The sequence below is a fragment of the Mauremys mutica genome, chromosome 2 (genome assembly GCF_020497125.1).
Source record: "Mauremys mutica isolate MM-2020 ecotype Southern chromosome 2, ASM2049712v1, whole genome shotgun sequence".
In the NCBI taxonomy this organism is placed as follows: Eukaryota; Metazoa; Chordata; order Testudines; family Geoemydidae; genus Mauremys; species Mauremys mutica.
Window position 1 is genome coordinate 45,921,703 of NC_059073.1, and position 25,009 is coordinate 45,946,711.

A 25,009-nucleotide genomic window follows, 5' to 3' on the forward strand; every position below is an offset into this window, starting at 1 on the left:
GTTGGACATCTCAGTGTACACAGTCTAGAAAAGGATAAAGACTGATGTAGAAAGAGGGCAACTGAATTACATAATCTCTGTGGTTTATAAGAGAAGAAAGTGAACACAGTTTTGAAGCCTGGCCCTTTCTTTTTAATTATAGTTTTTTTTACTGATTTCTCAAAGAGTGAGAATAAGTGTTCCCCAAATGGTGTCTCCAAACTCTTCTTATAACCCAGGGGTCGGCAACCTTTCGGAAGTGGTGTGCCAAGTCTTCATTTATTCACTCTAATTTAAGGTTTTGTGTGCCACTAATACATTTTAACGTTTTTAGAAGGGCTCTTTCTATAAGTTTATAATGTATAACTAAACCATTGTCAAGTATCAGAGGGGTAGCCGTGTTAGTCTGGTTCTGTAGAAGCAGCAAAGAATCCTGTGGCACCTTATAGGATGCATCCGAAGAAGTGGGTATTCACCCACGAAAGCTCATGCTGCAAAACGTCTGTTAGTCTATAAGGTACCACAGGATTCTTTGCTGCTTCAACTAAACTATTGTATGTAAAGTAAATAAGGTTTTTAAAATGTTTAAGAAGCTTCATTTAAAATTAAATTAAAATGCAGAGCCCCCCAGACCGGTGGCCAGGACCCGGGCAGTGTGAGTGCCACTGAATCAGCTCGCATGCTGCCTTTGGCACACGTGCCATAGGTTGCCTACCCCTGTTATAACTCAAACTACCATTTTACTGCATCACTCCTTTGGAAGACCTGTGTTGTAGCAACCTTCCCTCAACAGAAGACTCTCTCAAGGATATCACATGAGTTCAGTAGGGATAAGGGGGAGTTGGAGAAAATGAAAGCTAAACATGCTACCTCAGTTTGTGATTGCAGCACCTAGGTGTCCAAGTCCTGAACTATGGCACACACTTATCCCCTTGAATTACCAGGCCAGACTCAGAGTGAAAAGCTTAGTGTAGCAATTGTTTGAAGGTATATTTTAAAAATCACTTCAACTATTAGTATGAATCCACAGCTGACATCATATTACACAGAATGTTGGTACAATTACAACATAGTCTGCAACCCTTTCCAATCTTGGATACAATTTGACACCAATAGCTTTTTTGAAGCCTGCTTCCAACTGAAGCAATACAGTATTTAACTTGCATATTTCTAATGGTATTTGCAATAATCTTGCAAATAGTTCTTATGTGTATCTTCCCCCAACCTAAAGTAAACTGAGCTAACCCTCAACTGTTTGAGGGTGGAGTGGCTATCATCTGTTTAGTGTATCATCTGTTTATATGATTAGCTCACATCTCTGCACAGGTAAAAGGTAGCTACTGGGTGCAGGGCCACAGAAAGGGTAAAAAGTGACAGACTTTATCCTCTTGATGCGATAATCAATCTGAAAATCTTGCAGATGCCTTGAACCAATTCTGCACTGATCTACATGGTGATGTTGATAACCAGCCTACAAAGTCTTAAAAGGAGAACTAGGATGAGAGATACTGTTTTTGGGGTAGAGTCAATGTGTTTTTTGTGAAGGGAAATTATACCTCAATCTGTTAGAATTCTTTGAGAGTGTCAGCAAGTATATGGACATGAGTGATCCGGCACATACAGTGTACTTGGACTTCAGAAAGCTTTTGACAAGGTTCCTCACCAAAGGCTCTTAAGCCAAGTAAGCAGTCATGAGATGAGAGAAGGTCCTCTCATGGATATGGTTAAAACAAAGGATAGGAATAAATGGTTTGTTTTTGCAGTGGTGATAGGTAAATAGCAGGGTCCCCCAAAGATCTGTACTGGGACATATGCTGTTCAGAATATTCATAAATTATCTGGAAAAAGGGGTAGGCAAAGCTTGCAGATGATACAAAATAACTTAAGATAGTTATGTTCAAAGCTGACTGCAAAGAATTACAAAGGATCTCACAAAACTGGGTGACCGGGCAATGAAATGTTTATGTTGATAAATGCAAAATGATGTACATTGGAAAACATCCCAGCGATACAAAGTGATGGGATCTAAATTAGCTGTTACCATTCAAGAAAACTCTTGGACTCATTGTGGATAGTTCTCTGAAAACACTTGAACAGTATGCAGTGGCAGTCAAAGCTAACAATATAGCAACCATTAAGAAAGGGATAGAAATATATGCCACTGTATAAATCCATGGTCTATTCATACCTTTAATACTGTGTGCATCTCTGGTCCCCATCTCAAAAGATGTATTAATTGGAAAAGGCACAGAGAAGGGCAACAAAATTAGGGATATGGAACAGCATCCATATGAGAGTTAAAAAAAAAAATTGGGATTGGTCATCTTAGAAAAGAGACTACCTAAAGGGGGAAGGATACAACAGAGGTCTATAAAACCATGACTGGTGTGGAGAAAGTGAATAGGAAAGTGTTATTTACCCCTTCACATAACACAAGAACTAGGTGTCACCCAATGAAATTAATAGGCAGCAGATTTAATACAAACATAAGGAAGTACTGCAAACAATGCAGAGTCAACCTGTGGAACTCTTTGCCAGAGGATGTTATGAAGGCCAAAAGTATAACTTAGATTCAAAAAAGAATTAGATAAGTTCATGGAGGATACATCCGTCAATGTCTATTAACCAAGATAGTCAGGATGCAACCCCATGGTCTGTCTCCCTAGACCAGTGATGGCCAGGAGATGGGAGTAGATGACAGGGTGAATTACTTGATAATTGCCCTCAAACACTGGCACTGACTTCAGGCTGAAACCCATTTTGTGTTCACCCAAACATACACTTTTAAAGCCTATTGGAGAGAGATCAACACCCAATTCAGTTTTACTCAGACTTGTTTTGTTATCAAGTCTGCATAGACCTGTTGTCTCTAGCACTTTCTCATCAGTGGGCTGATGTCCAACCTGCACCAGCCAAAGTAGTTTTGCTGGTCATTATAACTATCGCTAAAGCCTAAAGATCTTTTCTTCTTCTTCTGTAAGTTGGAGAGGGGCTTCCTGCCTGACTTTTAACACCCCTTGACACTCAGTATTGAGTGATGCTGGAAAACTACCTGTAGCGGAGTGGTCCCCTGCTCCTGCCCTGAAGGGCTTAAAACAGCCCAGGAGAGGGCTGTGGCTGGGGCAAGAAGCCTGGGCTGATTAGGGAAAGTAGGCTTAGCTGGGGCCATGCCCCAGTCAGGCCCAGCTGGCCCCTATAAGAGGCTGGGAGCCAGAAGCCTAGTCAGTCTCCCTCTGGCTGTAGAGGGAGAAGGGGCTGGCTGCAGGAAGCTAGAGGACGGGGACCTGAGTGAAGCAGGGCTGGGGAAAGGCAGAGGGGCTGGGGAGCTCCAGCCTGGAAAGCCCCAGGCTGTGGCCTAGCACAAGGTCAACAGGTACTGGGGGTTGCAGAGGGCAGCCCCGGGGTAGGCCAAGGCAGCAGGTCCAAACCCAGCCTTGCCAGTGATGAGTAGGCTGGTACTGCAGTCTGCCCCAGAGTACAGGGGCTAGACAATGACTGGCAGTAGACAGATACTGAGGCGAGGTGAGGATAGTGGGTGGGGGTTCCCCTGGGAGGGGGAGACCCTGAAGCTAAAAGGGGTTACTGCCAGGGGGCAGCACCCCAGGTGAAAGGGCATCGAGTCCAGGGAGGGACACGGCCACAGGACAGGCGGATCACCAGACAGCAGAGGGTGCTCCTGGCTGGAAAAAGAGCTAATTCCCAGAAGGCACCAGCAGGAGGCACTGCAGGGGTGAGTCTGCATGTCTACACTACCCTTCATTTATATAGTGCTTTATATCCCAGCATTTCAAAGCACTTTTCAAAAGGTAAGCAAGTTTTGTTTTGTTTTTTCTTTTAATAAACACAGAGCAATGGAGCCATTGAAAATTTAGGTGATTTGTCCAAGGTCACACCAAGTTATTTACAGAATCAGGACTATTACCCTGGCTTCTAGACTTCAGGCCCTAATTAAACCAATTGACCATGCTATTTCCTTGACAGATAAGTACTTCCTCACATAAGCCATCTCACTGAGAGACTACTGTACGTGCAGCAGATTGGGGTAGAGCATGGAAGATAAGAATCTGACTTGCAAGAGACATAAGTACATGGAAAAACTGAAATACCAGGCATGAGAATGTTCCATTAAAATTAAATTGGGTAACAAAATGCTCTTAAAACATTTCAGCACAAAAAACCTATTCATAATATACAACATGAAGCTTGATAATGTTAAGAACAAAAACACTTACTAGCTGTCCATAACGTACAGTTGTAACTGCCTTTGAGGGGAAGTTTCTGCTGTTACTGAAGCATAACCCTCCAGTCTGAAAAGATAAAATTAAGACCAATTCCAGTTAAATATTATATATAATCACACATACATACACACACAAAACCCACTTTACAACATAACTTTTTTCCTTTACACTCTGAAAAACTGTTTCACTTACCAAAATATTTGGGTCCGAACAGTCACAAGACTCGCTTATATTTATGAATGTTTGTTCACATCTTATACACCTATAAATAGCACACACGAATATATAAACATGAAGAAAACACTTAAAATAGCATTAACTATAAGACTTTATAATGTTAAGCAAGCTATTCTCTTCAAACATTAGATTAGAACAAGTTTGTTCAATTATGGAGAGTGTAACGTGTAGCAAGAACCACAAAAGATGAATATGATATGTTGGGGAAGAATCAGCACAGCTTTTGTAAAGAGAAATCATGCCTCACCAATCTACTAGAATTCTTTGAGGGGATCAACAAGCATATGGACAAGTGTGATCCAGTGGATATAGTCTACTTGGACTTTCAGAAAGCCTTTGACCAGGTCCCTCACCAAAGGCTTGGGATAAAAGGGAAGGTCCTCTCATGGATCAGTAACTAGTTGAAGTAGGAAACAGAGTAGGAATTAATGGTCCGATTTCATAATGGTAAATAGCAGGGATCTGTATTGGGACCAGTGCTGTTCAACATTATTAATAAATGATATGGAAAAAGGGGTAAACAGTTGTCTGGGTATACTGAAAGGAGGACAGGAGACACCTGATATGGATTTTAATCAGGCTGCAACTTTATTATATAGATGTCTGGGACTACCCAGCAGAAAGTGTACAGTGCAGGCAAATTCATGCTTCTTCAAATCATTACCCAGGGCTTCCATCAGCCCCACTTCATTTTCCATCTAGGTGCCCCCAGCCAACCCATGGCTCAGACTCTACCATCCACCCCACTCGTAGTATGATTAAGGTAGGCTATAAGAACAGGGGAAGGGGAGCATGGTTGGCTCCCTGCTGTACTAATCATAGGAGACTCCAACCCCTTTCCCCTGTTCTGTTCCTTTATCCAGCACCTTCTTTTAAGTCCTTTACCAGGCCATTTATCTGGTCACTGGATGCCTTCCTTATGGAGTACCTGCACTGGACATCCGCCTCACACTTACAAAATAAGTTGTGACATATAGCCTGTGGGAATGTATTGCTAACTTGGCGGATGGGAGTGTGGGAAGCTAAGGCATGTAGGCTTCAAGGACGGGCTAATTAGGCTGTGAGCTGTGTAGTGAGATGCTGGCCTTGGCTGGTTCTCACTGCTAGTAGGCCGTAAACAGGATAATAAATCAGAAGGTTGTACAGGATGACAATTATCCAATGAAGTTATAGCTGTGCCTATGTGTATTTTATTAACCAATTAGCAATTGCTAGATTGCTTGCCATAATTGTATATAAGAAGTATGCTGGAGAGAAATAAACGACTCTGCTACCAATCACATTGATTGTTGGGCTTTGTCCATGCCCGCACGAGACGCACTGAGATGCAACAAATGGTGACCCCGACGTGATTCGAATCGAATGATGATAGTGTCGGTGACCTGAGGCCAGAGGAGAGCGGCTATAAGTCGCGGCGGAGAGCGGCTATAAGTCGCGGCGGAGAGTGCTGGAGAAGCCCCCAGGCGTCCGAAAGGAGAGGCGCATCTGAGCTCAGAGGTGAGCGGCTAATATGGGAACCGCTGCATCAGCGGAAGAAAAGATAATACAGAAGCTTTATTTGCACATTATGAACCGACAGGGGGAAAGAATCTCCCCTGCTGCACTACCTCATTTATTAAGGAAAGAGGGGGAGCTAGGGAGGCTCCTCCCGACCGCCCTTCGGGCACAGGACGAGGAGGTGCTCCGCTGGAAGCGAGCCCTGGACGGGAAGACGTTGGAGTGCACGGCGCAGGCAGAGGCTCGTGCCGTGGCCCCGGAGGTCGTTCGGACCTACTACAAGCAAGTAAGTGTTTATTGGCAGGAGCCTGGAGAAGGCGTCCTACGCTGGCTGGTCTGAGCCTGGGACGATGCCGGAAAAACCGTTATGCTTCTCCGGTATGAGCAGCAACAGCTGGGTGTTCTGACACAGGATTCATAGATTAAAAGAAGCCAAGCAGGGAAGGAGAAAGAACAGAATGAGTTAACCGAAGAAATCTTTCTGGCTCCAGTCAAGGACACGCCGCACAGCTAAGACTTGGTGGACAGCCAAGGAAAAGGGGGGCTTGACTGGGCCCAAAAAGCTAATGAGAGCTGAAAAATCCTATCAGGCACTAACGGAATGTGTTAGCTGTTTCTTCTCACAGGTATGGAAGAGCTGCCCAAAGATCCTAGCAGCCCTGGAACCAGGAGTCTTGGAACCAGGAGACTGACTGCTTGGACCCATGATTCTCACTGCAAAAAGACCCCTCCACATCAGAAGAATTTGCCTACTGATGATTGGCCTATTTCCTTTTCTAGCTCTACTGTGCTTTTGGACAGCAGGAAAAAAGGACAAGGTGACGTGCTGGTTAACCTCTCCCTTGTCCATTAGCTGCCCCCATTGTGTCATTGAATTTTTTTTGAAAGAAGCAAAACCACTATAGGGTGATGTGCTGGTGACCTTTCCCCCGTAGGAGCTGAACCACGACTGCTTCGGGAAAGAAGAAGAAACACTCACATCATTGACATTGCCAAAGTCCAGAAATTCCTGACTAAAAGGACATTGAGAACTGACCCTGGTGAAGAAACAAAGAATTGTACACTGGCAGGAAGAAATTTGGGACTCCTGCTGAGAAATGTGGTATTGATTGGATTTTGGGGTTTATTCTACAGGCTGCGCCCTGTGTTTTGGATAAATCCTTCAGTATGTATTGCCCTCCCTAATTGGATTGTAAATGATATTACCCCCTTATTTTTAACCCCAGCCTTTTAGAGCTTGATTGTTTTTGTTTTTAAAGTTTGAGAAAACTCAGCCAAAAGGTTTGTTGAGTATTCTCAAAGGGGGGCGTTGATGGTGTTACTAGGCATAAATTTAGGTAATTTGGAAGAATGGCTTTGGGCCTGTGTGACCCAAAGTACCTTTATGTAAAGTGCTTTTGTTAGCCTTACTAGATTTTTGTAAATTTTGTGTTATGTGCTGATATTGGTAGCTGTAAGACTGCTTGATATTTGATGTAGCCTATATTAAAATAGATAGGCTGAAAGTAGATGTTGTAATTAAAGTTATATGCATGAGAATGTAGCCCCCACGGTGGGAAAGTACAGATAATTGTTCACAGAAGAATATCAGAAGGGTGGGGGCTAGTTAAGAAGTACACCCTCCTAGCTAAATTGGTAGTGAAATAAGTTTGTACCCATGGAAGGAACAGTTTAGCAAGAGGAAAAAAGGATCGGGCCCAGGCGGGCAGGCAACAGACAAAAGCTTGGAAAGCTGGTTGGAAACTTTTGAGGGTGTAGTGGAAAGAAAAGGTAATTAAGCACAAGCTTGGGAATTTCAAATATTCAGGAGAATATTTGGAATGGTGATTTGGATTAGTAAGTGGCTGTTGGAAGACAAGCTAGTAATTTAAGGCACAGTAAAAAGTTAACTTTGTAGTTGCTGGAGGAAACAGCAGTTGAATTTTGTAAAGATGTTAAAGAGAAAAGTTTTTTGGTGTTTTTGAAATGTTTGTAAATAAATTTAGGCAAAGAAATCAGTTTGCAATCATTTGGCTATAAACAATTTTGTTGCATTAGCTGAAGAATGTATATAGTGCTATGTAATTGATATTGTATTAGGCTTAAGGGCATATAAGTGGTGATGTTTTCCTTCAGTGTTTAAAAGCAGAAGTTAAAAGTAAGAAACTTTAAGCTGTGAATAGCTTTGAATCCAGAAGCAAGCCAGGAAGCAACTGTATTAATGTAAATGATTTAACTGATGAAGTAATTCCCCTGTTTTGCCTGAAATCAATAAGGGTATTTGTATATTTTACGTAATGATTGATTGCCCGGTTGGGGTAGATTTGTTTTTGTTTTTTAGATATTAAAGAAAATTGATGCTAGCTGCATAGCATTTAATGTACCATGCATTTACTAATAGAGTACAATTTATGTTTTGTGTTCTATGTTTTGTTTTGTGGTGTTTGTCTTGTGGCCAGAATTGTTGTTGTATTATTTTTAATGAAGATTTAAAATGTGGTTACATGGTGTGTTTTCTCTATTTCCCCCCCCCCCCCCCCCCCCCGCAGTGTCAGTTTGATCACCTGACATATGAGGGATAAAGTGGTAACAGACATTTGTCACAGTTTGGTGAGCAATAGAGAATGGGGGAAACCCTGCAGAATTTACACCATCTATCCGTTCTACCCTTGTTATTATTTATGTTTGTTTTGTTTGGTGCTGTTGGTGTTATATGTTAAGAATTGCATGGTTATAGGTGAGCCCTATAGAATAAGGAAATACTGTTTGGTTCTGGTTCTGTTTTGTTTAACCGGTTACTGTTTGTTTTTTTCTGCTCTGTTCATGTTGGGCATTGGCGTTAGGTGTGTGGGCGGAACTCTGAACTTCTCGTTCGTAATTCCTCGGAGTGGAAGCCATGTGTTGCAATGAAGCTCTGAGGTTGTCCTGAGATTTTTTGCTGTCCCGCCCCCTGTGACGGACAATGTACTAGAAGTGGAAAAATCTGGCTTAAATTGCAGTTTTCTCTGCTTTCTGTGTAATTTTTCTTTTTTGTTTAAGCGCCAGCAGATGAATGGGAATGCTGGTGCTTGTATTGCTAGATTATCTTAAGGTTATGCTGCTGTTGTTGTACCGGAGCGCTTGAGAAAATGAGGGGAGGAATGTAGGAGGCTAGGGAACCACGGAAGATATTGTTACGGTTTATTTAGGCAGCTGGTGTTTTTATTTGCCTTTTAGTTTTGGTTTGTAATAGATTGTAGTAATGTGATGCTATGAGCTGGGAATGTATTGCTAATGCCTTCCCTTTTTTTTTGATTTTGAGAAAAGGGGGGAGATGTGGGAATGTATTGCTAACTTGGGCGGATTGGGAGTGTGGGAAGCTAAGGCATGTAGGCTTCAAGGACGGGCTAATTAGGCTGTGAGCTGTGTAGTGAGATGCTGGCCTTGGCTGGTTCTCACTGCTAGTAGGCCGTAAACAGGATAATAAATCAGAAGGTTGTACAGGATGACAATTATCCAATGAAGTTATAGCTGTGCCTATGTGTATTTTATTAACCAATTAGCAATTGCTTGATTGCTTGCCATAATTGTATATAAGAAGTATGCTGGAGAGAAATAAGCGACTCTGCTACCAATCACATTGATTGTTGGGCTTTGTCAATGCCCGCACGAGACGCACTGAGATGCAACAATAGCCTACCACCTTTTCTTCTTACCAGAAAAGGTCCTCCCTGACACCCGCTGGGGGGAAGGTTGGAGGAAAAAACACCCATTCCACTGAAGCCAATCTGGTGGAGGAAAAATTCCTTTCCAGCCCCACTTAAAAAGGAATGACTAGCACAATGCCCACAGCAGGTCCTAACCCCATCGGATATTTGCCATCTCTAGGGGAAGGAGGGTGGGTGCTGCCTTGTCTGCTGCATGGAAAAAGGGGCTTCCAATGCCTACCTTTATTAGCCTTCAGACCTGACATTCCTGGGGGGTGAGTCAGCACCGCAAAACTGACCACCGTTCATATTTTGCTGCAGTTTCCAACCTCATTCCCCGCCCCAGCCATAAAGCACAGCTGCCTTCCCTCGGCAAGCCCAGACAACATTCCCCCCGCTTTAGGAGCGGTGCAGTCAATGGCAAAATTTGCAGACAATATAAAATTACTCAAGTTAGTTTAGTCTAGTGGCTTTCAAATTTTTTTTCTGAGAACCCACCTGAAGAAAATTATTGATGCCCGCAACCCAATGGAGCTGGGGATGAGGGGTTTGGGAGGGGCTCAGGGCTGGGGCAGAGGGTTTAGGTGCAGGGGTGAGGGCTGCGGGGTGGTGCTGGGAATTAGGGGTTCAGGGTGTGGAGGGGGCTTTGGACTGAGGCAGGGTGTTGGGTGCAGGAGGGGGTCAGGGCTCTGGGGAAGGGCCAGGGATGGGGGGCTTGGGGTGAAGGAGGGAGGTCAAGGCTCTGGGATGAGGGCACAGGCTCTGGGGTGGGGCTGGGGGGGTTGGGGTGCAGGAAAGGGTTCTGGGTTTGGGGAGGCTCAGGGCTGGGGCAGGGATTAGGGCCCAGTGGCTCCCAGTCAGCAGTGCAGAGGCAGGCTTCCCGCCTGTCCCGGCACCAGAGACCACGCTACACCCCAGAAGCAGTCAGCAACAGGTCTGGCTCCTAGGCGGAGGTGCACAAGCAGCTTTGCACAACTCTCACCCACAGGCACCATGCTCCCCTACCGCAGCTCCCATTGGCCAGTTTCTGGCCAATGGGAAGGCAGAGCAGGTGCTCAGGGTGGGGGGCAGAGCCCTGTGGCCCCCCTGCCTAGAAGCCAGACCCACTGCTGGCCACTTCCAGGACGCAGCATGGTGTTAGAGAAGGTAGACACTAGCCTGCCTTAGCTGGGCAGCACTGCTGATGGGACTTTTAATGTCCCGGTCGGTGGCGCTGACCAGAGCAAGGCAACCCAGAGCCTTACATGCTGTGACCCAGTACTGGGTCACGACCCATGGTTTCAAAAACACTGGTTTAGTCAAAAGCCAGTCATGAAGAAATACAAAGGGATCTCACAAAACTGGGTGATTGGGCAACAAAATGCCTGACTAAATTCATTGTTAAGTGCCGTTGAATGCACACTAGAAGAAAATCCTAAACTATACATAGAAAATGGATGGGTTCTAAATTAGCTGCTACCACTCAAAGATCTTGCAGTCAGCTGTAAATAGTTCTCTGAAAACATCCACTCAATGTGCAGTGGCAGTCAAAAAAAAAAAAGTTAATGTTAGGAACCATTAGGAAAGGGATAGATAAAAAAACAGAAAATACTATAATGCAATTATATAAATTCATGGTATGCCCACATCTTGAATACTGCATGTGGATTTGGTCACCCATCTCAAAAAAGATATATTGGAAGAGGTACAGAGAAGGGTAACAAAAATGGGTAGGGGTATGGAACCGACTGCATATGAAGAGAGATTAAGAAAAGACTAAAGCTATTAACCCTAGAAGAGAGACAAACTTCTATTGGTGAAAGACAAGCTTACACAGAGCTCTCCTTCAGCTCTGTGTAAGCTTGAAAGCTTGTCTCTCTCACCAGTAGAAGTTGATCCAATGGAAGATATTACCTCACTCATCATGTCTCTCTAATATCCTGGGACCAACAGAGCTACAACACTGCAGGTCCATCAATTGCTATTAGCCAAGATGGTCAGAAACACAACCCATGCTCTGGTTGTTCCTAAATCTGGGACTGATAGAAGCTCAGAGTAGATGACAGGGAATGGATCACTCAACAATTGTCCTATTCTCTTCATTCTCTCTGAAGCATCTGGCTCTTGTCACTGTTGGAAGATGGACCATTGGTCTAATCCAGTATGGCTATTCTTATGTTCAAAACTTCAAATTAAGTCCTGGGATCCCATTTCAGCTCAAGTATAGAGAGGTTTTTTTCCCCTTCTGTGTTCATAACACAATGTTTATTAGAGGCCTGAGACTAATAGGAGCTGGACAAAAATTAGTTTTACCAGGTCAATTCCACTATTATTCAATTAGCAACAAATAAAGCAGTACATATTAATATAAGAACACGTTGTTCCTACTCTACCATCAGTCGGCAGAAAGACTGGAGTTGCAAATTTAGGATACTGGCCCTGCAAAATAGTTAGCAACCTCTATTCCTGCTGACTTGAACATGAGTTGAAACCTCTTGTCTTACTGCTATTTAGATTGCCACAAAGCAATAGGGACATCTATAGTATATGCAAGAGAGCATGCCTTAATTAACCAGAAGTATTCATATTTTATCCAACAGATAGTTTGTTCCCGGGGAGTGTTCCATTTAAATCACATCATCATCATCAGGACCCATACAAAGCAGATATGAATACATAAATTTAAAAGAAGCAAGAATACTTACCTATCTCCCAAGACATTTGAAGCAGAGAATGATGGTTCATTTGCATCACAGCGTATACACAATGCTTCATTCAACAACTTGCCATTAACATCTCTTTCCACTAAGTGGGGAGAGGGGGGAGAAATGTAAATGTGAGCAATAACATGCTATGGAGTATTTCGCATAGGTTATAAAGCTGATTACAAAAATAATGCTTTTAAAAGAACATATCTAGGAAAATTTGGCTCAGACATTAATACAAAATCAGTTTGCATTTTCTAAAACTCCTGAGTCACAATTGACAAATATCCTGTGTAAAACATACATACACCCTAGTAGTTTTAATTATAAGCTAGGGGCAAAAATGAAGCAAGTTTCTCTGCACTTGTGTTATGGAGGAATTTATATTCAAAACAGGAGATTTGTAACTAAATTGCAAAATTTTGGCGTAAATCATTCTCTTTGAACAGCAGTAATTTAATCACGATTTTTATGGGACAAGATGCTTATATTTTGAAATTTAAGCTTTCTAAAGCAACTAATAAAACCACAGATTAATAGTGTTAAAGAACTAAATTACAGATGCTGTGTCAAGATGATGCACATGTGAACATATCACAAATGCAAGATTCCCCCCCCCCCCAAAGCTCTTTGGGGTTGTTTGTTTAAGTTTTTTTTTTAAACACTTTAGACTATTTGCTATGGGGATAAGAAATGTATTTTATAACCCTCATGATGCTTAAAGGGAGATGTTTCAGCTAAAAACATATTCTGGTTCTTAAACTGGTATTCTTTTTCTAACGTTAAATGACAGTTGGATGTATCTTAAAGCCACCCTCGGTCACATTTTTTTAAAGACTTAAATCAGTGATCAGGAAGAATGAACCTAGTACAAAGACATCTGGTTTCTGTTGCTTGTTTAAACGTTTTGGATAACCAATAGTAAACATGTCTACAGCAAGTTCCTGAGCCTGTATATAGCCAGAAAGCAAGCTGTGCGGTGAGGAAAACATTGTATCTTGTATTGCTCTTATTTTCAGTGTAAGATAAAGAATAATCTGGCTTCTCTACATCCAAAAGGGTTTGAAATGGGAGACATATGATTCAGTTACAATAATTCCTGTTAAGAGTGTTTTCAGAACTGTGCTACCTTGCAGCAATGAGTAAGATCTTAAATACACCAAATTGACAGAAGCCTTTTATGCTTCAAGCAGGTCTATAAAAATCAGGATATACAGAGATCATTCTACGATTGCCAGGGGTAGGCAGAAGGGGTCCGGTAAGAATATTCTGTTTTTTGTTTTATTTGCTACTTTCAAATGCAAGGAATAATGGCTAGAGGACACAGTTTTGTCTGATATAGGTTTGTGGGGTGGGGGTGGGAGGAAGATGGGTTTAAAAAACAAGATGAATACTTTTTTACATTAGAACTGTAACTTTGATAACTTTGGCTTGCTGTGGTAATACACAATGCTGTTTTGATAAACTCAGATGTTTAAGAACATTTCATATTGCTTATAGATTACTTACCTAAAATTTCATTAATGGCGCATTTACATTTTCCTTCTGTAGTTAAGCCTTTAGGACAAGTAATACAACTCCACCCATCTTCAGTAACGCCACTCTAAAGTTTAAAATATTTGTAAAATCCTTCATAAAAGTCCTCTAGAACTGAAATACATTATTTAAAATAGAAATTATTCAGATATTCTAACATGCGTAACATTCAAAAAGCTGTCTGAAGAACATACTGAAGACCATAGCAAGGAGAACCATCAATATATTCAATGGGGCTTCATTCAGACTTAAAGATCCGACTGATCTTTTCAGAGGTTTGGGGTCACAATACAGTACCTAGTTAGAGTATAAGAGGAGTTTTTAGTTTGCTTTTTTTTAAAAAAGCATTATTTGAAATCCATTTATGCCATCTTGGAACTAAAGTGTTTAAAAGTGCTTGTTCTCCAACAGAAATGGAGTAACATCTAACAACAGCAAAAAAAGAATGCTATGGATTTTTGACAACTTATCATCAATGCAGAAGTGACTATAGGTAGGACCCTACCAAATTCATGGTCCATTTTGGTCAATTTCACAGTCATTAGACTTTCAGCTATTTAAATGTGAAATTTCACAATGGTATAATTACTTCTGCACTGCAGAAGAGCAGCAGCTGTTAGCCAGGCACTCAGTTCTGAGAGCAGCACCCTTCCAGCAGCAGCAGCGCAGAAGTAAGGTTGGCAGTACCATACCATGCCACCCTTACTTCTGCGCTGCTGTTGGCGGTGGCTCTGCTTTCAGAGCTGAGCTCCTGGCCAGCAGCCACTGCTCTCCAGCTGCACAGCTCTGAAGGCTGCACAGAAGTAAGTGTGGCAATACCATGACCCTCCCCCCATAGGCTTCCAACCAAATACTAAAAAATAGGCAAGAAAAAAGAAGCAAACCAACTGAGCCTAGGGACTTCATAAAGGAGTAGTCTTTGTGTAGAGAGAGAGAGCCATCAGTCACTTAGGCTATGTCTACACTGCATACCTTACCCTGCTGCTGTAAGGTATGCAGTGTAGCTGCTCTCCTGCCAAAAAATAAAACCACTCCCCACCCCCACAAGGGATGGTAGCTTTGTTGTCAGCAGAGCATCTTGCACTGTCCACAATGGTGCTTTTTGTCTGTAAAACTTGTCTCTTGGGGTGTGTTTCCCACACCCCAACCCCTGACCAATAAAAGTTTTATCGATGAAAATGCGGTGTAGACATAGCCATAAAGATAATAATATCACAAATGGAAGGAAGCGAGGACTAATAAGAGATTAAATCAATATGTAGACTACCCTTAAGTTTGCTCACTCATGACATTTTATACTTTTTTTTCCCCTTGAATCATGCTTAAATTGGTCAGCTTTTAAGCAACCTGTGTGTTCTACAACTTGTTTGATTAGAAAAGTATTTGGTTGTATGAGAGTGATCAAACCAAGAAGTTATTCTAGGCAGATTTACACATGCCTATTGACTTATTTACATTCGTTATTACTGTTTATTTCAGTATCCTTATTCTAGCCTCACTGAATTTCTTGGCAATGGCTCACTTTTGCACACATAAAAATTACAGCCTTTAAACATTAAAGTCAAATTTTCCCACAAAAACTGAACAATTTTCTCATCTTACATTCAAAGGAAGCTCCCCACATTTGTCACAGACAGCTAAGACTGTTGTTAGATGAATTACAAGCTTCATAAATATGGCACTTTTACCTATACCTGAATACAAATTTTGAATAGTTCTAAATAAAAATACTGCTGATAAAACAGTAAATTAAACTTTTTTGTAATTTTTTTAATCGAAACATGAAGACCTATAAAACTGCAAAAATGTATCATCACATCTCAACATGTAAAGCTTATACCTACCATATTCTCTGGGCATTTTTCACAAATAACAGAAGGCCCACCATTATTAGAAACCATCTTGAATCCTGGTAGACATGCACATGAAATACCTAAAAAGTAAAATGTTTTGTTTTTCACCCCAATTTATACAAATAAAAAAACCTAACTCTATTGTAGAGCAATGGCTGCAGCTCTTAAATGAAGACTCTCAATTTCCTGCTTAGACAAATACAATGTTTGAATAAGAACCGCAGTAAAAACATTCCTTTTAGAATGTTCATGTTAGTTTACTTTTTACCCTTCAAAAGTAGAATTATTCTGATAGATTAAATAACCAAGGAAAACTACTGTCTTTTTTGTGTGCAGAGCTTCAAAGCTATTTTAAATTCAATACTTTTAATATTTTTTCCTTTATTCAAACATGAATAGTAAAATAACCTATCCTCAAATACTATTCCATGGACTTGATGCTGTGAAGTGTATAGTGCTTGCAACTTCCACTGGTTTCAGCTGTGAAAGTTCAGGGCACACCATGCCACACAGGAATGGGCCATTAATTGTTTACATTTTTTGCTATTTCTATTACAAAACAAAAGCTGATATTTAATATGTAAAATATGGAACTTTTATATGTCCATACTCAATTTGACAATGCCATTTAAAAAAATTCTCAGAACTTTTTCATATCCTTATTCCCTTCTTCACGTGAATATACAATACTCATGTATCAACAGCATGTTTTGAATTTTTCATGTATATACATTTCAAAACAGAAGCTATTCTAAATGCTCTCAGCTCTGAACAGATCGCATAATACAGTAGAACTCAGTTACAAACACCTCAGGAATGGAGGTTGTTCATAACTCTCTGAAATGTTCGTAAATCTGAACAAGCCTTTATTGCAGGGGTCTCAAACTCAAATGACCCTGAGGGCCGCATGAGGACTAGTGCATTGGCCCGAGGGCCGCATCACTGACACGCCCCCTTGCTGCCCCTGGCCCCACCCCCAATCCACCCCTTCCATGAGGCCCCGCCCCTGCCCTGTCTCTTCTCCACCTCCTCCCCTAAGCGCGCGCAGTTTTAATAAATATATACACTCAGTAATGCACCTCACTCAAAGGACAAAACACGCACTTAGATTTACTGCCTAAGGCTCTGGGAGGGAGTTTGGGTGGGGGAGGGGGTCTGGATGCAGGCTCTGTGCTCGATGCAGGCTCCAGGCTGCGGCAGGGGGTGGGGGTGCAGGCTTTGGGACGGAGTTTGGGGATAGGAGGGAGTGCAGGGGTGAGGGCTGTGGGGCTGAGGGTGAGGGGTACATGATGCAGGAGGGGGCTCAGGGCTAGGGAAGAGGGTTGGGCTGTGGGGTGAGGGCTGTGGATGAGGGGTTCATGATGCGAGGGGGCTCAGGGCTAGGGAAGAGGGTTGGAGTGTGGGGTGAGGGCTGTGGATGAGGGGTTCATGATGTGGGGGCGCTCAGGGCTGGGGCAGAGGATTAGGGTGCGGGGGGATGAGGGGTTCATGATGTGGGGGCGCTCAGGGCTGGGGCAGAGGATTAGGGTGTGGGGGGATGAGGGCTCTGGCTGGGGCTGAGGATTAGGGTGCAGGGGGATGAGGGGTTCATGATGTGGGGGTGCTCAGGGCTGGGGCTGAGGATTAGGGTGCGGGGGGAATGAGGGCTCTGGCTGGGGCTGAGGGTTTGGGGTTGGAGAGGCTCAGGGTAAGGGCAGCCTGCCTTGCCAGTACTGGCGGAGGGCAGGCACTAGGACCCTGCGGCAGCAGACAGCAAATCTGCTGGGAGCCCTCCGGGCAGCAGGCAGGGGAGAGGCGCGCTGCGTTCTGTCAGGCAGGGACGCAACACAACGCGGCGGAGGGGGGGGGAACACGCGGAGGAGGGGTGGCTGGCGGGGGCTGGGACCTGCTCCAGGCAGGGTCGCGGCGACGGGGGGAGACCTGCGGTGGCCAGGGCCGATCCAGGCAGGACCGGGGGGGGGGGGGGGGGGCGGGGAGAGACCCAGCTCCAACTATTGCTGGAGCAGGGCGCCCAGCCCTGAATATTGCGGGGGCCCGGGCCCCACACAAGTATATAACCTGCCGCCCAGGCCCCCCCCCCAGCCCGGCCCCGGCGGGTCCCGCTTCCCTCCCCCACCCCCCGGCCCGGCGGGTCTCGCTTCCCTTCCCCCCCCCCACGGCCCGGGCCCGGCGGGTCCCGCTTCCCTCCCCCACCCCCCGGCCCCGGCCCCGGCGGGTCCCGCTTTCCCCCCCCCTTACCCGAGCGCGTCTCCGGCGAGGCTGGAGCTCCGTCCCGCTCAGAGCCGCGTGGTGAGGGGGCGGGGCTGGGAGCTCCACGCCGAGCGCAGCGCTCAGCCCAGAGCTCCCAGCCCCGCCCCCTCCCCACGTGGCTCGGATCGGGGCGGGGCTCAGGCGCTCGGACGGAGACTCGGCGCTCTATGCGCCGAGGCTCCAGGAGAGGGGCGGAGGCGGGAGCCTCCGCTTTTCTCTTGGGGGCCCCTGCGGAGCTCCCCTGGGGAGCTCCGCGGGACGCAGGGAAGAGCTCCGCGGGCCGCATGTTTGAGACCCCTGCTTTATTGGATGCTCCTCAGAGCAGGGGCTCACAGCTCTGCAGTGGCTGTAGCATGCTAGATGTCCTGGTTTTATAGGGACAGTCCTGATTTTTTGGGTCTTTTTCTTATATAGGCTCTTATTTCCCCTCCCACCCCGTCCCAATTTTTCACACTTGCTGTCTGGTCACCCTAAGTGCCTGCCCAGTTAGTGAGGGAGGGGACAGGTAGCTGGTTTTTTGCCCCCAGTTGCAAAGGTGATGAGTGAGGCACTGCAGTACCAGTGGGTGCATGGTGCAGGCTGTGGTCCTTTAAAACTGAGCTGCTTCTCCAGAGCTCAGGCTTTATCTCCAGCAGCTTACACTCCCACCCAAGGGGGAAGGAGAAGGGAAAACCAGCATTCACCACCTCCCACCTGTAAGTGGCTGCCCGGTGGTGGGGGACAGGCAGTCCATATGTGCCTACCTTTAAGATACAGGCACAGTACAGTATTTGCTTTTTTCTTTTAGTCTCTGTGGCTGCCTGATTGGTTACTTCCAATTCCCCATACTGTCCAGTTGACCATTTAGTCAGTAACTCTGATGTTCATATATTTGAGGCTTTACTGTACTGGACCTATCTGATCAAGTAAATGTTTGTAGAAATTTACAAACGTCAAAGACCCAGAAATACTTATAAACATTATCATCTCAGCCACGCATTGTGGAAAGAATATTTAATCAAGGTTATTAACTCTTCAGTTAATGAGCAGCACATTCATGCATATTTAACACAAAAAGGAAAAAGATTAAGGGCTTGTCTACACTGGCAATTTACAGCACTGTAACTTTCTCACTCAGGAGTTTGAAAAAACACCCCCCTGAGAGCAGCAAGTTTCAGTGCAGAGGGATAGCTCAGTGGTTTGAGTATTGGCCTGCTAAACACAGGACTGTGAGTTCAATCCTTGAGGCGGCCACTTAGGGATCTGGGGCAAAAATTGGTCCTGCTAGTGAAGGCAGGGGGCTGGACTCGATGACTTTTCAAGGTCCCTTCCAGTTCTAGGAGATTGGTATATCTCCAATTATTACCTTTAAAGTGCCAGTATAGACCATGCTGCTCCCAGTGCTGGTAGCTACACCCTTCATGGAGGTGAGTTTTTTACAGCAGTGTACTGCAACCACACAAGCCATATTAAAGCACAGCATTGCCAGCGTAGACTAGCCCAAACAAACTTTGTTCTCTCATTTCTAGGCTGTAGCTGGGGGCAATTGTTACATTAAATGAAAAAGCTGATCATGTCAGAATGACATTCAGCTGGTCAAAATTATATATATATATATATATATATATATATATATATATATATATATATAAACCTTTCTCTGCCTCATATCCGTACAAGATTTACACAAGCCAAGGAGACTGAATTTCTTCCTCAGCAGTATTATTGTAGTAGAACTTGTCAATAAGAATAAGACCTTCATTTCAGGTTTAATCCTATTCTTAAAAACAAACCCAAAACCACCAACAAACTAACCACTACAGAAATGAGAAACTTGTCTTGCAAAGTTTCCACAAGGTGAAGTTGTTGCCCTAGGATGGTGAACGTACTGCAAATTCAACCCACCTGTGCTATTCTGAAAAAAAACAAAAAGTCTTAGGACAAAATTCTCTAGATCACCACTTGCTCCTGGCAGCATCACTACCCCACTATCCATGTTTGATCACTGGAGACATGCCAGCATTTCGCAGGCAGTTCACGTGCAAAGAGCGAACATCCTGGTTTCTGACATGCAAAAAAATTAATTAAAACAAACGCTTCAGTGTCGTAAGAGCCAAAGGTTGAACAAACCCCCGCTCTGCCCCTGATTAGGGTGACGCACTGCTCAGCTCCCAGGGACTACCGCAAACACGGCTTTACAGGGACTTTGTGAACGCAGCCCGCAGGCACGGGCGGGCCGTGATATGGCGCAGCCCCCTCAGCCCAGGGGCTCTGCCAGCCCGTGACGGAGCGGAGCCTCCCAGAACAGCTTCCCCCCAGAGATGGGGGGAAGGGGGGGTTCACCCACCCGCAGAGCCTAGTCAGAGAGGGCGGGGGAGAGGTTAGGCTCCTTACACACCCCGCCCGCCTGCTAGGAGACAGGCCTCCCCCCGGCCCGCATCGCGGCTGGGCCCCTCGCTCGCTCTCACCCCAGGCGCTGCGCCCCTGGTGGGGCCCGCACTGGCCGCACGCCAGGCTGGAGATATCGAAGTAACGGGCACCGCCGCAGTCCTGCGGCTGGCGCAGAGGCAGGGAGAAGCTCTGCCCAGCCGAGAGCCGCACGCTGAGCACCAGGAGCAGAGCAGCGGCGCCACAATACCCCGCCGTCGCCATGGCTACTCAGCTCCCAGCAACCTCCCGCCCCCGATGATTGGCGAGCCCCGCCTCCCCGACGAATAAAGAACAGCCCGGGCTACGGCCAGCCAGAGGGGCGAAACAGTTCACGGCGGGTTCTTCCTCTTAGGAATCCCAGGGAGCTGCACATGGGAGGCAAGGGTGGGCCGGTGGCCGTGCGACTCCCCACCTGACCCGTACCACAGCGGAACTTCAGGCTTAGAAAAGCACAATATGGTGTGAGGGAGAAAAAAAATACAAAAGGCAGTCAGTTAATTTAGAGAATGGGTGAGTGTGGCAGAAAGAGGGAGACCATAAGAATGGCCAGATCAAGGGTCCATCTAGCCCAGTAGTCTGTCTTCCGACTGGCCAATGCCAGGTGCCCCAGAGGGAATGAACAGACCAGGTAATCATCCAGTGATCCATTCCCAGCTTCTGGCAAACAGAGACAAGGCACACCATGCCTGCCATCCTGGCTAGTAGCCAGTGTCCTTGATGGAAAGTATCTAGTTCTTTTTGAGCCCTATTTTCACAACATCCTCTGGCAAGGAGTTCCACAGGTTTACTGTGCATTGAGTGAAGAAATACTTCCTTTTGTTTGTTTTAAACCTGCTACCTATTAATTTCATTTGGTGACGCCTAGTTCTTGTGTTTTGAGAAGGAGTAAATAACCCTTCCTTATTTACTTTCTCCACATCAGTCATGATTTTATAGACCTCTATCATATCCCCCCTTAGTCACCTCTTTTCCACGCTGAAAAGTCCCAGTCTTATTAATCTCTCCTCATACAGAAGCTGTTCCATATTCCTAATAATTTTTATTGCCCTTTTCTGAACCTTTTCCAATTCCAATATATCTTTTTTGAGATGTGGTGACATCTGCACATAGTATTGAAGATGTGGCATACCATGGATTTATATAAAGGCAAAATTATATTTTCTGTCTTATCTATCCCTTTCTTAATGATTCTCAACATTCTGTTTGCTTTTTTAACTGCCACTGCACATTGAGTGGATGTTTTCAGAGAACTAACCACAATGACTCCAAGATCTCTTTCTTGAGTGGTAACAGCTAATTTAGATCCCATCATTTTATATGTATAGTTGTGATTATGTTTTCCAATGTGCATTACTTTACATTTATCAAGATTGAATTTCATCTGCCACTTTGTTGCCCAGTCACCCAATTTTGAGAGATCCTTTTGTAGCTCTTTGCAGTCTGTTTTGGACTTAACTATCTTGAGTAGTTTTGTATCATCAGCAAAATTTGGCACCTCACTGTTTACCCCTTTTTCCATATAATGTATGAATATGTTGAATAGGACTGGTCCCAGTATAGATCCCTGGAGGACACCACTATTTACCTCTCTCCATTCTGAAAACTGACCATTTATTCCTACCCTTTGTGTCCTATCTTTTAACCAGTTACAGATCCATGAGAGGACCTTCCTTCTTATCCTATGACAGCTTACTTTGCTTAAGAGCCTTTGGTGAGGGACCTTGTCAGAGGCGTTCTGAAAATTTAAGTACACTATATCCACGATCCCCCTTGTCCATATGCTTGTTGACCCCCTCAAAAATTGTAGTTGATTGGTGAGACATGATTTCCCTTTACAAAAAACATGTTGATTCTTCCCCAACAAATTATGTTCATCTGTGTGTCTGACAATGTTGTTCTTTACCATAGTTTCAAGCAGTTTGCCCAGTACTGTAATTGCCAGGATCACCTCTGGAGCCCTTTTAAAAATTGGCATCACATTGCCTATCCTCCAGTCATTTGGTACAGAAACTGATTTAAATGATAGGTTACAGACTACAGTTAGTAGTTCTGCAATTTCACATTTGAGTTCCTTCAGAACGCTTGGGTGAATACCATCTGGTCCTGGTGACTTATTACTCTTTAGTTTATCAATTGGCTCTAAAACCTCCTCAAATTACACCTCAATTTGGGACAGTTCCTCAGATTTGTCACCTAAAAAGAATGGCTCAGGTTTGGGAATTTCTCTCACATCCTGAGCCATGAAGACCAATGCTGTGATAAATGAAGCCGGGGGGTGGGAGGGGGTTGGTAGCTCCCTTTTATGGACACCCTGCCAGCCAGTTAGCGATTAAAGTCCCTCTTGGTGGCTGTTCTCTGCTTGCTTTACCTGTAAAGGGCTAAAAAAGTCCCCCAGGTAAAGGAAAGGGAGTGGCCACCTGACCAAAAGGGCCAATGGAAGGGCTAGAACTTTTCAAAATTGGGGAAAAAAGCTTTCCTTTTGTGTTGTTCTCTGGAGGGCGGAGACACAGAGCAACAATACTATAAGCAGCTTTAAAAACAGGTATGAAAAACCATCAATTCATACCTGAAACCTACTTATCTAAAACCCCAGATATGTAAGTAAATCAGGGAATGTCTAAAAAAAATGCGATTAGGGTTATTTCTTTTGTTTCTTATTGGCTTGTGAACTCCTCTGTGCTAACCCCAAATGCGTTTCTTTTGCTTGTAACCTTTAAGTTAAATCTCAAAAGAGCTATCTTGATGCTTAATTTTTGTAATTGTTTCTTTTAAAATCCAGCAAAAAGCCTAAGTTCCAAATGTATTTCCCTTCTTTTTGGTTTTAATAAAATTTACCTTTTTTAAAAACAGGATTGAATTTTTGTGTCCCTAGGAGGTTTGTGCATATGTTGTTTAATTTGCTGATGACAACAGCTGATTTCCTTTGGTTTTTTTCCTCAGCTCTTCCCCGGAGGGGGTGTGTGAAAGGGCTTGAGGGTACCCCACAGGAAGGAATTCCCAAGTGTTCCTTCCTGGGTTCTCAAAAGGGTGGACGATTGCACTTGGGTGGTGGCAGCATCTACCCATCCAAGGTCAGAGAAAAGCTGTGATCTTGGGAAGATTAATACCATCCTGGAGTGGCCAGTATTCATTTTTAAAATCCTTGCGGGCCTCCACCTTCTCCACTTGAAATGCCAGAGTGGGGAAATCAGCCTTGACAGATGCAAAGAATTCATTTAGTTTCTCTGCAATGGCCTTATCATCCTTGAGTGCTCCTTTAGCATTTCGATTATCCAGTGGCCTCACTGGTTGTTGTACTTAAAAAAAACATTGCTATTACTTTTGAGGCTTTGGCTAGCTGTTCTTCAAATTCTTTTTTGGCCTTCCTAACTATATTTTTACGCTTCATTTGCCAGAGTTTATGCTCCTTTCTATTTTCCTCACTAGGATATAACTTCCACTTTTTAAAGGATGCCTTTTTGCCTCTCACTACTTCTTTTATTTTGTTGTTGAGCCAGAGTGGCACTTTTTTGGTTCTCTTACTATGTTTTTTAATTTGGAGTATACATTTAAGGTGAGCCTCTATTATGGTAGCTTTAAAAAGTTTCCAGGCAGCTTGCAGGGATTTCACTTTTGGCACTGTACCTTTTAATTTCTGTTTCACTAACTTCCTCATTTTTGTGTCGTCCCTCTTTCTGAAATTAAATGATACCGTGTTGGACTGCTTTGGTGTTTTCCCTTCCACAGGGATGTTACATTTAATTATATTATGGTCACTATTACCAAGCGGCCCAGTTATATTCACCTCTTGGACCAGATCTTGTGCTCCACTTAGGACTAAATCAAAACTTGCCTCTCCTCTTGTGGGTTCCAGGACTAGCTGCTCCAAGAAGCTGTCATTTAAGGTGTCAAGAAACTTTATCTCTACATCCTGTCCTGAGGTGACATGTACCCAGTCAATATGGGGACAATTGAAATCCCCCTTTATTATTGAGGTTTTTTTTATTTTAATAGCCTCTCTAATCTCCCTGAACATTTTAGTCACTATCACCATCCTGGCCAGTGATTGGTAATATATTTCTACTGCTATATTCTTATTATTCGAGCATAGAATTACTATTCAGAGAGATTCTATGGTACAGTTTGGTTCATTTAAAATTTTTCTTCATTTGATTCTATGCCTTCTTTCACATATAGTGCCACTCCCCCACAACATGACCGGTTCAGTCATTCCTATATATTTTGTACTCTGGTATTACTGTGTCCCATTGATTAAATGGGAGGGAGGGAGGAATAGGATGAGAAAGAAGGAAGAAAAAAAGATTAATAGGCTGGGAGAAAGAGGGACTAAAGGAACAAATAAAGGGGAATATAAGAACAGCATAAAATATAAGGTGATAGAACCCAGTAAGAGGAGGTTGTATAGACCAAGGCAGAGGCAGGAGAAATAAACTTGGCTCAAAATAGATTTAAAAAAAAATGTTTGCCTGCAAAACAAAGGTAATTATCTGCAGCGAGCAGAAAACGGTAAAGGGGACACAACTCTAGAAACCTTCCTCTCTCAGCTCACCTTTGACTGTATCCTGCTTTACTATTTATTTGGAAAGGTGGGCAGAGTTATGGTGCAGAAGAAAAGTGGCTGGATGAGAAGGTAGAAGAGAGAGAGGGTAATTTCTTCT

General features: G+C 44.0%; 1 protein-coding gene across 4 annotated transcripts in view; it reads right to left on the reverse strand.

Annotated features, from left to right (window-relative positions):
* TMEM67 (transmembrane protein 67) overlaps positions 1 to 25,009 on the reverse strand; it is a 74,102-nt gene that overhangs the window by 48,753 nt on the left and 340 nt on the right. For 2 of the 4 annotated variants that reach the window (XM_045007232.1, XR_006577283.1), the window contains exons 1-6: positions 20,390 to 20,573; positions 15,684 to 15,772; positions 13,813 to 13,906; positions 12,304 to 12,403; positions 4,413 to 4,482; positions 4,212 to 4,286 (exon numbers count right to left, since the gene is read on the reverse strand). In XM_045007232.1, the coding sequence (XP_044863167.1) occupies positions 4,212 to 4,286; positions 4,413 to 4,482; positions 12,304 to 12,403; positions 13,813 to 13,906; positions 15,684 to 15,772; positions 20,390 to 20,573 (612 nt within the window). Of the gene's footprint in view, positions 1 to 4,211; positions 4,287 to 4,412; positions 4,483 to 12,303; positions 12,404 to 13,812; positions 13,907 to 15,683; positions 15,773 to 20,389; positions 20,574 to 25,009 lie in introns of those variants that run through there. The other 2 variants (XM_045007234.1, XM_045007233.1) reach the window with 1 other exon arrangement.